General features: G+C 40.1%; 2 protein-coding genes across 3 annotated transcripts in view; one reads left to right on the plus strand and one right to left on the minus strand.

Annotated features, from left to right (window-relative positions):
• The window catches only part of EIF5B (eukaryotic translation initiation factor 5B), an 89,970-nt gene extending 89,248 nt beyond the window's left edge, over nucleotides 1-722 (minus strand). The window contains exon 1 of the mRNA XM_077749258.1: nucleotides 419-722. Within this exon, the coding sequence (XP_077605384.1) occupies nucleotides 419-453 (35 nt within the window). The 5' untranslated portion in view covers nucleotides 454-722. The remainder of the gene's footprint in view (nucleotides 1-418) is intronic.
• An 867-nt stretch (nucleotides 723-1,589) lies between these two features.
• Nucleotides 1,590-13,278, plus strand: TXNDC9 (thioredoxin domain containing 9). Of its 2 annotated transcripts, none has more exons than XM_077749229.1 (5): nucleotides 1,590-1,728; nucleotides 2,690-2,909; nucleotides 7,504-7,622; nucleotides 10,161-10,415; nucleotides 12,675-13,278. In XM_077749229.1, the coding sequence occupies exons 2-5, from the start codon at nucleotides 2,721-2,723 to the stop codon at nucleotides 12,790-12,792; spliced, it is 681 nt and encodes a 226-aa protein (XP_077605355.1). In that variant the 5' UTR covers nucleotides 1,590-1,728; nucleotides 2,690-2,720; the 3' UTR covers nucleotides 12,793-13,278. The 2 variants fall into 2 exon arrangements, with proteins under 2 accessions (XP_077605355.1, XP_077605356.1); XM_077749230.1 differs by lacking the exon at nucleotides 1,590-1,728 and adding an exon at nucleotides 1,775-1,965.
• Nucleotides 13,279-13,480: the final 202 nt, after the last annotated feature.

Genomic DNA, 13,480 nt, shown 5'->3' on the forward strand with positions numbered 1-13,480 from the left:
TCTCCAAGTATTCACAGGTACAAAGGCACAGAAAGAACTCTTCCTCACCGTCGCTGATAGCAGCGCCGCAAAAACAACTCACTTGCCCCGGCCACACTGACCCGGCCGTGTCCGGCCCAGAGGAGCCTCCTGAGCCCCTACCCCTGGGATCCCCAAAACCACTGCCCCGCTCTTCTGGCGGGAGACCCCTCTTTCCAGGCCGGGAGAGGAGTACCTGCCGGACCAAGTATCGACTGGAAGAACCCGCNGCCCGCCCGGAACTAGGGTCTTGGCCCCGCGCCGCCCCTTTCTGGACTCAGGCCCAGGGCCCCGCGGTGCGGGTCGCGAGCCTCGCCCCCGGTCCACCCCGCGCCGGCGAAAGCCAAGCGAACCACTGAGCTGCGGCGGACGCCGCCGTGCGGACCCAGTCACTGGCTACCTGTCTTCGCTCTTGTTTTTCTGTTTCTTCCCCATCGTGTGTCAGCGGCGCTCGTAGCCCCAGCCCCTCTATTCGGTCTCTCACAGACCCACTATCCCCCAGCCGACTTTGGTCTCTGTTCAGCTCCGTTCCCCTCGCGCTGCCGCCTCTCGCACCCGGCTCTCCACAGACCCGCGCACTGGGACAGGGCACATATGGTGTGAGCTCTGAGTGCGCAAGCGCATCGCCTCGCCGCCCCGGCGTGAGGACGCAGGGCGCGGCTCATCGAGAGCTGTGCTTCGGGTAGAGCGTCTCCCGTTGACCCGCCCGTCAGGCGGGAGCCCGAGCGCCCCCTTTCCGCAAGCGTCCTCCGCGCACCGATAACTGCGGGGTTCTAGAACCCTGAGACAATGAGGCCGAAAATTCCCCTTGTCAGCTCTATCTCTGCGGGGGAACGCAGACTTGGATGATTGGAGCTCGTTTCAGAAATAAATTTTGGGCTTTCCGTCCACCTATATATCTTTCTATATATCTATTCTCAGACGCGCTAAGTTCAGTAAAGAACCACAGTGAACCAACGATAGGCACTCTGCGTGATAAATCCAGGACAAATTGGCTCTTTGGTAACGTCCCTGAATTATGAAGTCTGTTGAGTCACTAAAAATAAGTACAAATAAAAATAAAGTAAAACGAGGATATACTTATTCCCCAAAATAGATCTTAATCTTTACAAAGCGAGAGCAAGTTCTAAGAATTTGTGTTAGGGAAGGTAAAAGGAACCTACTAGGGTGGTAAACGTGTTCACTACCTGGGTCTGGACGGTGATATTACAGATGTTATCTATGTAAAAACAAATCATGCTGTGTAAGTTATACCTCAACTTAAAAAAAAAAAAGTGTTCATTCAACACAATGGAAGCGAAGTTGGAGTGTCACTCCCGAGCAAGACCGTAGCTGTCTCTTTTCTGATGTAACATTACGTGTACTGAGGCTCAGAGCCTCAGAAAGTCCGACAATGCGAGGCTGAGCACTAATAAACTACAATCCCCAGCATACTTTGCTCCCTCCTCCGTGAGCCGTTTACTCGGAACCCGGCTAGGAATCAGAAGCCTCGGGGCGGGGAAATGGGAGATGCGCACGCGCAGAAGGGCTCGCCGTAAGCACGCCCTCCTCCCCTGTCATACTTCCTCCGGTGTCGCAGGTTGTGTCGTGAGAGGGTGGCCGCTAAAGGGGAGGCGGAAGTGACGGCCGGTTTGCAGCCACCGGCAGCTGCTGTGAGGGTGAAGGCACAGTGGACTGCCTTTCTGGAGCGGCTAGTTCCTCACTTCTCAGGTATCACTGAGAGCTCGGGTGAGGCAGAGGACGGTGAGAAAAAGCCGGCCACCGCCTCCCGGTGCTGATGGACACTTCACTCAACATCCGGCCAGGGCGGGGGGATGGGCGCGGTCTAGACGTCCGAGTCTGTGAGGCCGAGGAGGCTTTGGCGCATGCGCCCCGGGAGGTGTGGAACTCGGCGGCCCCCTGAACTCGGCCTTCATCCATCTGTCCCTGGGGCTCAGGGAGTGGCGAGTATGCTTTTGGGAAGGTGCCTGGGGAGCATTTAAGGTGGTTTTGGCGGTTGCATGTTAGAGAGTAAAGGAAACAGGCAATTTAAGGACAAGCCCCTTTCTACCATTCTCGATGAACTGAAAAAGAATCAGAGGTGGGTGGTTTGAAGAATGAAAAGTTATCGAGACAGGTACACCACCTCCTTTCCCCTTTGTAAATGCGGTGACCACCGCCATCTGTCCCCAGAACAGCTTTTGTTAATTACTTCTGTTCCCAATTATCCAAGAATTAAATCCTAAGTTTATCTTATAAAACTCCAGAGATAAGCATTCTCTATACCTGTAGTAAGAACAGGTTCTGACATCTAAGCCAGTGTCTTAATAACCAGTTTTCTGCCTTATCCGGCCACTCTAAAGGAAACATTCTTAATGACATTTTTTTTTTTTGGAGGTGGGGACTATGAAATTATTTTACCATATTTGAAATACACCTCTTCTAAAATGTATAGCATTTATGAGGAACTTACAATTTGGTTTTTAAAGCTCAAATACTTTTCAAACTTAACGATAATTTGAGCAGAAACTAGGCACATATTCATTGAGTGTTAACAAATATTTTTTGAGCTCCCAAGAACTGCTAACTCTAGGATACAAAGATTAAATCAAGTGTGCTCTTCAACTGTTTTGAAAATGAGAGAGGAAACTTGTCTCTTTTTTTCCCACAACTTTGCAAATTTTCTCCCTAGCACCAAGACTGAACTGTACAATTTTAGAAGAATGGAAGCTAACACATCTGTTGACATGTTTTCAAAAGTGCTGGAGAATCAGTTGCTTCAGACTACCAAACTAGTGGAAGAACATTTGGATTCTGAAATTCAGAAACTGGATCAGATGGATGAGGATGAATTGGAACGCCTCAAAGAAAAGAGACTTGAGGCACTAAGGAAAGCTCAACAGCAGAAACAAGTAACCTCTCTGCTCTGCTTTCTGAAATTACTTTAACAGTATGCTCCTAACAACTTATATATACATGTGCTCCTCGTTTTTAGGATTTTGTTTTTGGGATTTAACTTGAAAATACGATTGCTGTTAAAAATTTGCGGGGGGGAAAAACTGGTTTTAAAGACACATTAAAAATTCGCCTGCTCAGTATATGAATCCTCAGTCGAGTATAAGAATCATGTGCCCGAGATCATTTTTTGAGCTCAGATTTATTGGTTGAGAAGGGAGTAGACTAGGCAGAGCACTGGCGGTACGAGGAGTCAGTCATTCCCCTTTTGGGTAGTTGTAGAGCTAGTTATAATTCATTTGTGATCAGTGTAAGTGAGGTGAGAGCTGTAAGGCAATTTACAGTGAAGAAATTATTTCAGGCTTTGCCAGTGTAACAATTACATGGCTTATTTATTCAAAAGAATGCATGCTGGGTCACAAAGAACGGGGGCCGCAGCTCTATCCTTTTTGGTCTCTTTAGAGTATGAGTATGAAACTGACTTATAGACTCTGGGCAAAACCAATTGGGTTAAATTCTGCAAACTTAATTTTGATTAAAAATGTTTCCATTGCTTTACATTACATTGGAATAGATTACTATCAATTCTGGTTCCTCTTCAGTTGGCTGTGACTAAAACATGAGCTTTAACTTTTTAAAGAAACAAGGAGTTCTGTTTGTGCTGCTACAGCATCTCTTTGATAATGTTTATCCCCTCACTGTTTAGAAGAATTGGTACATAAGGAATCTTCTATAATGTAACAGAGTTTCTAGTTTTATATTTTGATTTTTCTAAAATAGGGTATATGTATACGTATATGGTTTTGAAAAGAGACTTTTAATATAATGCTAGTAATTATGTAAGGTAATACATGATGAGATTCTGCTACACATTCATGTGTTTCATGATGACATTTAAATAACACAACTAATTGCTAATGTTCAACTACAAGAAAAGTTGTCATAACCAGGACGTTTTTGTAGAAAGACTGAATCTACCTGATTTACAGTTAGGAACATACATAATGGCTTAAATGAAATTGTCAGCAGTTAAAAACAGTATTCTGAGTATCATTAAAAATCATCTGAGGCATGCAGCCGTTAGGGATTTTTTTAATTCATATGTAAATCAACTTAAAATGAGTTTGTCATAGAATAACTGAGAGGGTCTTATTTTAGAGCTTTAGTTGCATTTTAGTCTTTTTTATTAAAATGTTTTCTAAGGAAGTAGATAAGAAGCATCAATGGGTTTCATAGATACCCTTTTCCAAAGAGTAGTATAGATTACATAGTAATTTTGATTTACTAATTTATGTAGGTATCAGGAAATTAGTATAAGCAGTGACATAAGCACTTAATAGGCCTCTGTGAATCAGTATTCCTCGTCAGCCAAGCACCCTCCTACTCCTTTTTTCCTCCTTAAATAGTTTATTGTCAAGTTGTTGTACATATAACACCCAGTGCTTATCCTAACAAGTGTCCTCCCCCATGCCCATCACCCCCCTTCCCCTCTCTCCCACCCCACCCCCCCCGGCCCTCACTCTGTTCTCAGCATTCAAGAGTCTCATAGTTTGTCTCCCTTCCTCTCCCCAACTATTTTTCCCCTTCTCCCGCTTCGTCCTCCGTTAACTTCCTCCTAATCCACCTATATGTGCAAACATACGGTATCTGTCCTTCTCTGCCTGACTTATTTTTATTTCGCTCAGGATAACACCCTCTAGTTCCATCCATGTTGCTACACATGGCCAGATTTCATTCTTTCTCATTGCCATGTAGTATTCCATCGTATAAATATACCACATATTCTTGATCCATTCATCAGTTGCTGGACACTTAGGCTCGTTCCATGTTTTAGCTATTGTTGAGAGTGCTGCTATGAACATTGGGGTACATGTGCCCCTGTGCATCAGCATTTCTGTATCCCTTGGGTAAATTCTTAGCAGTGCTATTGCTGGGCCATAGGGGAGTTCTATTGTTAGTTTCCTGAGGAACCTCCACACTGTTTTCCAGAGGGGCTGCACCAGTTTATATTCCCACCAACCGTGTAGGAGGCACCCTTATGACAGCTAGTGACATAGGAGTTAGGTGGTGAACAGAAGGACAGGTGAGAAATAGGACGAGCCCATCCAAAGTCTTGGGTGATAGCCACTAAGTGAGAGCCAGATGCTGCCCACTGCCAGCCCTGGGGCAGGCTCAGCCTACCCTGTGATCTGTGGGCATCCTGCTTGATTCCATTTAGCAGATACCTGCGGAGCACGTGCTCTGTGAAAGAAACTACACTAAGAGCACAGGGGTGTGCTTGAGTGTCTTGGGAGAGATGCCATGTGTTGGTAGAGGTTCGGAGGGGGCTTGCCTCCCTCTTAGGAACTTGGACAGGTTCAGTTCTTGGCCTGTTGGTTAAACACATGAGAATTAATAATAAAAAGAGCTTTTTAAAAAACAAAGAAATATTCTTTTGTCAAGGGCACATGTTATTGATGAGTTAAGAAAAATGATGAAATGTCACATGCTATTAAGGAATTGTATTTGAGAGTTTAAATTATTTATAGAAGCTTGATCAGGGTGGTTCAGGCAGTTAAGCATCCGACTCTTGATTTCAGTTCATGTCATGATCTCACCGTTGTGAGATAGAGCCCTGTATCAGGATCTGTGCTGAGCAGAGTCCGCTTAAGATTCTCTCTCTCCCTCTCTGCCCCTCCCCTGCTTGTGCAGGGGTGCGCACGCTCTATCAAAAAATAACGTTTTTTTTTATTTTTATTTATTTTAAATGTTTTAGAGAGCACATGTGCGCATGCATATTCAGGGGACCGGCAGAGGGGGAGTTGGGGGGAACAGAGGATCCGAAGCAGGCTCCGTGCTGATAGCACAGAGCCTGAAGCAGGGCTCCAACTCACAAGCCGCAAGATCATGACCTGAGCTGAAGTCAGACACTTAACCAACTGAACCACCTAGACACCACTAAAAAAAATTTTTTTAAAAAGAAGCTTGACCACAGAAATGTCACATAAGGAGAAAACACCAGCTCCTGTGTCAGCTCAGCATAAGCCAATGTGAAATGGATACCAACACTCTTAATGCTGTCTGTGTTAGCTTAAGTCCAGAAAAAAGGAGATGGCACTCCTGCCCCTTTTCTAGGCAGACCACTTCTGGAGGGCTACGTTCACACCTCTGCCACTTTATAAAAGGATGAGGAGGAATTAGTCTCTTTTCAGAGGAGGATAACCAGAAGAGTAAGAAATACAGAGACCATTTCATCTGAGAAACAGCCAAAAGGAAATGAAGCGGGGAAGTAGAGAAGAAAGGACATAGGTGAGATAGAACATCTGAAGGACTAACATGTGAAAGATAACAACTTTTCTCTCTAATCTTAGGTCCAAGCTGGGATCCACAGACCAAAGTTACAGATACATTGCAATTCAGTGTGAGAAAGCCTTTCTAAAAGTACACATGCAGACGCTTTTTAAGTACTTGTGCCAGACACTAATGTAGTTATTTTAATGTTGATGGTCTTATTTTCACAACTCAGTGAGATAGTTGCTTTGTGATCTCCACTTTACAAACGAGGAAATGGACAGTTAGAAAGATTAATTAGAATTCTTAGACTAATAAATGGTAGAACAATTATTCAAGCCCATGCCTTCTGCCTGCAAGCCCAGTGCTCCTTTTTATAAAAGCCAGCTGCCTGAAAAAGGAAACAGTTGAGATGATGAATTCTAGTTGAGATGATGAATCTTTCCTGTGGCAGGAAGCTTGAGAAACAGAAAGCTCTGTCAGCCATGGTTGATAAGCATTGATATGTTGGGTTGAGAAGTTGGATTAGATGACTTGTGAGTTCTGTATTGTTTCTGGACACCCTGTGAGAAGACAACTTTTTCTTCCTAGGAAACTACCCATTGGTGACCAGTATAGAAGTGGTTCCTCCCTCTGAGTCCACAGGGCTCCCTGTCCTCTGTCTTCCCCTCCCCTACAAAGATCAAGTAGCTTTATCGCATGAGCATTATTTTTCAAAGCTTTGCAGTAACTTGGATCTAATGCTTCTGATTTTAGTAGTTTGAGTGCAGAGAAATTAAATGGATATTTACTTTTGTTTTTTCATTTCATTTATTTGAGAGAGAATGTGAGCATGAGTGGGGGGAGGAGGGAGGGAGAAGGGTAGAGGGAAATGGAGAAGCAGGCTCCACGCTGAGCGTGAATCAAGGGGCTCAATCCCATGACCCTGGAATCATAACCTGAGTTGAAATCAGGAGTTGGACCCAACTGAGCCACCCAGGCACCCCTTATGTCTCTTGAGTCTAAATTTTTATTTTTGAAGTTCTAAGAAAACATCTGTATGAAGTCACTGAGACAGACGATTGTTTTAAACACAAAGAATGCTGAAAAAAAGTCATTGTGCACAGACTATGTTTGCACTGACACTAGAAACCTATGAAAGTAAATCAATAAGAGGAATTCATTTCCTCCTACAAGATAAAATCAACTTCATTACAGAGTATGACAGTGATTTAGACCCAAAATGTGAAGTACCAGAAGAGATATTTCAAGTGTGTAATATTTCCCTTTTCTCCAAATTAGGAATGGCTTTCAAAAGGACATGGAGAATACAGAGAAATCCCTAGTGAGAGAGACTTTTTTCAGGAAGTCAAGGAGAGTAAAAAAGTAGTTTGCCATTTCTACAGAGACTCCACGTTCAGGTAACTTTGTTTCCATCAGTGACTTTTTTATTTTATTTATTTTTGTTAATGTTTGTTTATTTTTGAGAGAGAGGGAATGTGAGTGGAGGGTGGGGAGGCAATAGAGAAGGGGACAGAGGATCCAAAACAGGTTCTGCACTGACAGCAGCATGCCCAATGCAGGGCTTGAACTCAAACTCTGAGATCATGACCTGAGCTAAAGTTGGACACTCAACTGACTGAGCCATCCAGATGCCCCAAGTGAGGTTTTTTTTTTTTTTCATTTTTTTTTATTCTTTATTTTTGAGAGAGAGCCAGTGAGACACAGCGCGAACAGAGATGGAACAAAGAGAGACTCAGAATCCAAAGCAGGCTCCAGGCTCTGAGCTGTCAGCACAAAGCCTGATGCAGGGCTTGAACTCACGAACTGCAAGATCACGACCCGAGCCGAAGTCGGACGCTTAACAGACTGAGCCATCCAGGTGCTCCCCCCCATGTGAATTTTTTAAAATATGATGAGGGGCACCTGCATGGCTCAATCAGTTAAGACTACAACTTCGGCTCAGGTCATGATCTCACGTTCATGGGTTCGAGCCCCGCGTCAGGCTCTGTGCTGACAGCTCAGAGCCTGGAGCCTGCTTCGGATTCTGTGTCTTCCTCTCTCTCTGCCCTTCCCCGTCTCATGCTCTGTCTCTCTCTGTCTCAAAAATAAATAAAAAGATTTTTTTTTAATTTAAAAAAAAAAAAATTTGAGATCTTTGAATAGAGATATATTACTAACATAGTAGAGAAATTAAGAAAAATAAAAGGAACCTACTTCCTAAGTTTTTTGTACTTGTGTACAAGTCTCTATTAAACAGTTGTTATTTTGAAGATTAATGTAGAAACCTTTGATATAAAAAGTATAAATGAACATTATTGAAAATCAAGATTATTCCCACAGAACTATTTTCTGAATTCTATTTCCACTAGGTATCTCTGAAAACACCTGAGAAACATACATGTAAATTTTCTTTTTGTCAACACAAGATTTTTTTTTTTTTTTTGTTATTGTAATGATAATATGTGTGATATGGGGAATGGGGGCCAACACCTTGAACACCAGCTTTGAATTCATTCATTCCTCAGCCAGCAACGCATGGGGAGACTGGTTTAGCCAACCCTTTCACTAGAAGCATCATTGGGACTGCCAGCCTTGGCTGAATGGAAAGAAAAGTGATTTATGTTAGATAGCCCAGGTCTGCAAGTCTCTCTATGGAAGCAGAGTCCTTGTAAAATGAAAATACCCTTAGAAGAGATTATATCTTAACTCACAGGACTCAAGCGCTTCTTTTAACCCCCAAATTTGATTAGTTGCCAGCTTTAGAAATTGAGAGATATAATATTTTTAATTCAGATTTGAGAATTTAAAAAAATCAAACCTAGAATTCAGTATGAAAGCAGTTTGCTAATCCTGAATAGCAGCTGCCTCCCTCAGACAGATAAACGCTCCAGTGTAGAGTCTCCATCGTTCACTGTTGTATCAGCCCTGCCCTCTTCTCTCATCTTCGGTATCCTGCCCAGCCCTTGTCTTAAACTCACCACCCAGTAACTTGGTTATTAATTAACATCTTTCAGGTTTAAAAAAAAAAAGAACTGCTCAAGAAGATTATTAACAGTAGTCTGTTTCAGGAACCCTAGAGGATTGACCAGTTTAAAATGCATTTTGACTTACAGAAAATGTCATTTCCAGTTTTCTTTTCAGAAGAAGGTAGCTTAATAAAAGTTACTGCTGGTATTTCTTCATTTCTTTAGAACTTTATGACCATATTTACAGCCCTTAACCTTATGCTTCTTAATAATAGTTGCACAGTTGGAAGAGTTCCTTCTCAGTGAGACCATTCAGTCTTAATGACTTCCAAATAGGGCACTGTATATACATTTCTAATTCTGAAAAGTCTCTTCTGAGTTCTGTCAAGTTCAGATTTGTCACCCTTCAAGTTCCATGTATGAGACACCAGGAAACAAAGATAAGATAAATGACAGATTTTTGTTCTTACCATGAATGTGACAACTTCATGACCCACTTATAACTTAAAGCATATATTTAGTATTTTGTTTTTTATAAATATCATTAGGACATATCTGACTTTTTTAAAATTTTTTTTATAGTTTGTTTATTTTTGAGACAGAGAGAGAGCATGAATGGGGGAGGGGCAAAGAGAGAGGGAGACACAGAATCTGAACAGGCTCCAGGCTCTGAGCTGACAACACAACCTGACGACGTGGGGCTCGAACCCACAAACTGAGGTCATGACCTGAGCCAAAGTCAGACGCTTAAGCGACTAAGCCACCCAGGCACCCCAACATCTGACTTTTTAGAATACTAGATTATTTTTTTCCCTCTCAAGATCATTTAGCTAATCTATGAAATGGAAGTGAGGTCATCTGACACAAGCATGGGTTGGCTGCCAAATTATACTCAAATAGAAAAACTATAAAATTAGATGTACCTTTATGATTTTATTTTAAAAATAATAAATCTTTAAGTTTTTTATTTTTTTATGCTGTTATTTACAGGTGTAAAATATTAGACCGACATTTGATAATATTATCCAAGAAACATCTGGAGACCAAATTTCTGAAGCTGAATGTGGAAAAAGCACCTTTTCTTTGTGAGAGACTGCGTATCAAAGTCATTCCCACACTAGCACTGGTAAAAGATGGAAAAACACAAGATTATGTTGTTGGATTTACCGACCTAGGAAATACAGATGACTTCACCACAGAAACTTTAGAATGGAGGCTGGGTTGTTCTGATATTCTCAATTACAGGTAACTTTTCGCAAAACAATTGATTTTAATTCACATACTAAGTTGATAGTTTTAGAGAAGTTTCTTATGTCAACATTTATGGAGCTAAGGTTTTCTGAAAAAAAGTTTAAAAAAAAGTTTCACAAATGAAAAATGCATTTCTTAAAGTAGACATTATTAGCATGCTCTTAAAACAAAATCTGTTAGAGGTAAAATTGACTCTTGGAGTATATTTAGCTATAAAAGTTTTCAACCTGACAGATCCTGTTGAACCTAATTTTGTATTAGTCTGGAAACCCAAAATGACATTGAACATCAGATTTTTTAATGTAGCTATTCTTGTCTTGTAAAATCTGATAAAACATATAATTTGATATCCATGATTAGCTTAAATGACTTGCCATGAAGAACAGTCTCCATTTGAAAACAATCAAAAATCCAACTTCCATTTTTCATTCATTTTCTTGTCTACTTCTCCAAGAAATTTATCTGATTCCACAAATCAGAGCATATCATCTAGTCTTCTGTGCCTGTTTTGATTTACAGAATTAATAGATAAAATTATATAATTCTCATTCCAGTCCTAGTGCCTTTCAGTAAGTAGGAGGTTCTCTCCTCTTTTTTCTCCCCCCTTTTCTCCCTGTCTCCCCTACACATGCCTAACGTATCCCTATATTGGAATTTTAGGTTTTACTTTCTTAATAGTAAGTAAAACATTAATATTTATTAAATGAATTTTGAAGTGATTTCAAACTTTAAACAAGTTGAAAACTAGTACAAAGAATTCTCATATACCTTTTGCCCATATTTTTCAAGTTTTAAACATTTTGCATTTGCTTTATAATTTTTCTGAATACATACATATTGTTTTCAAAACTATTTGAGTAGAAGTTGGAGGTTTATTGTCCCTTTACTCCTAAATATTTCCTTGTATATTTTCTAACAAGGATTTTTTTCTTATATAACCACAGTACAGTCATTAAGACAAGAAGTGTTTTATAATTTGCAGACCTTATTCATTTTCTACCTTTGTCCCAGTAATGTCCTGCATACTAAAAAGTTGTGTGTAGTTACTGTGTATTTTTAGTTCCATTAACCTGTGTCAATTTCTTGGCTCATTTGTCAATACTTTGACATTTTTGAAGAGTACAAGCTAGTTATTTTGTAGCACATCCCTCAATTTGGGTTTGTCTAATGCTTCAAGATTAGGTTTGGACTATGCATTTTTCACAGGTACGTGATGAAAGTGATGCTATATTCTTCCTTCCCAGTGTACTGTAGCAGGAGGTATTGGATGGTTCATTTGTTTCATTTCTGGTGGTAATAACTGAGCACTGGTTAAACAGTTGTCTGCCTACCCAAATGATTTAGGAAGAACTTTTCCATATCTCACATTAATTCACGTTTTCATTTATTTATATTAGAACAGGCAGTGGCTTATGTTATCCATTGGGTTATCTTTAGTTACTAATATTATTTACTTTGATGCCCAAATAGCCCCAGATGTGGTCAGTGAAAGCCCCTCTTATGGGGATTTTTATGTCTATTTTACATGTCTCAGTAGTTCTTTAAGTACTTTGTTTCTGGTGCAAATAAGATGTCTTAGAGAGATTCATGAAGTACTCTTCCTAGAACTGGCTGTTTCTCCAGGGAACCATGGTTCCTATCAGTGGCAAATGATATTTCAAAACCAGAATCTAGGTGCCAGGCATGTTCCCAGATATTTTTGAAAGAAGTTGTCTCATTTCATTTCATATATTTCTCAAGCATCATTGAAAAGTTTCATACCAATTCCGGGTTAATGATAATGAATTCCATGAGTTTTATTGATGTTTGTCTATAAACGTTAGAAGATGTTAAACAGGATCAAACCAACCATAACAAGTTATCAGAAGTAGAGCACCATTTTCCTGTGTCATTCTTACAGTGAAAAGAATCTAATTGAAGTTCAGCATTGCCAAAACAGATGGAAAAACGATTTCATTTCCTTCTATGCTTTTCAGTCAGAAATTCTGTTGGTATATCCTCTGAGGTGTTAATCAGTAATTAATGATAAAAGAGAAAATAAAACATTGATCTCAAGCATTTAGTAATACAAAATGGGGTTTAAAACTCTTAACCATAATTGTGAATAATATACCTCTTCCTTAACACCAACATTTTAAAGGAAACTTTATTCCATATATTAGTGAGGAAGAAAAGAGACTTTTGTGCAGGTGAGCATACCAGCTGTACTAAATTATAGAGAGTAAATGCTTTTCAAATTTGCTTTATTTTTAGTGGAAATTTAATGGAGCCACCATTTCAGAGCCAAAAGAAATTTGGAACAAACTTCACAAAACTGGAAAAGAAAACTATCCGAGGGAAGAAATATGATTCAGACTCTGATGATGATTAGAAATTAATTATAATTCTTTGTAAATTGTCTTTTTATTTCTGCTTACTTCAAAATTAGATGTGTTTTCTAAATTCAATTGTTTTAGATACATTAGTCATCTAATGGTCATATTCTAGAGTTTTGTACAGTTTCATCACATTGAAAGACATCTTTAATATTTTCTGTGTGGCGCTCGTGTTAAGTTGAGGAAAACTTCTTAGTTCTTAAATTATCCAGCAAGGGTCTGGATTCTCTATTTTTGAGATTGATTTTATCACAAGATGATTCTTATGTCTTTATACCATTCACAATTGTGTTTTTAATCTACTGGATTGGAAATAGGAATTCAGCAAATTAGTCCAAGACTAATTCTTACACAGCATTATTTCCTTTATACAACAGGTCAAAAAACATTTACTGGTGTAACACTCACTTGTAAATGAATTATAAACACTCTTTAATTCTGGAATATATTTAACTATTAAAGAACTGCTTATTTGTTCTGTAGGCTGTGTGTTGATGTTGAATCAAGTGATGGCAACAGAAAGCTTTTTCAGGTTTTGAACATACCGCCTTATTTAAAGAGTTCTGATTGCTTGTATTTTAAGACATGCATTAAAAAATAATCAGGAAGCATATTTGGAACGGCAACATAAGATCTGCAGACTCCTCAGTGAAAACAACTGAGACTGGTAAATATATACAAATA

The sequence above is a fragment of the Crocuta crocuta genome, unplaced genomic scaffold, assembly GCF_008692635.1.
Source record: "Crocuta crocuta isolate KB4526 unplaced genomic scaffold, BGI_CrCroc_1.0 scaffold118, whole genome shotgun sequence".
NCBI classification, from domain to species: domain Eukaryota; kingdom Metazoa; phylum Chordata; class Mammalia; order Carnivora; family Hyaenidae; genus Crocuta; species Crocuta crocuta.

Coding starts and splice junctions, on each gene's coding strand:
- TXNDC9 (XM_077749229.1), top strand. CDS start 2,721: ATGGAAGCTAACACATCTGTTGACATGTTTTCAAAAGTGCTGGAGAAT. Junction 7,623..10,160: donor TACAGAGACTCCACGTTCAG/GTAACTTTGTTT, acceptor TGTTATTTACAG/GTGTAAAATATTAGACCGAC. Junction 10,416..12,674: donor TCTGATATTCTCAATTACAG/GTAACTTTTCGC, acceptor CTTTATTTTTAG/TGGAAATTTAATGGAGCCAC.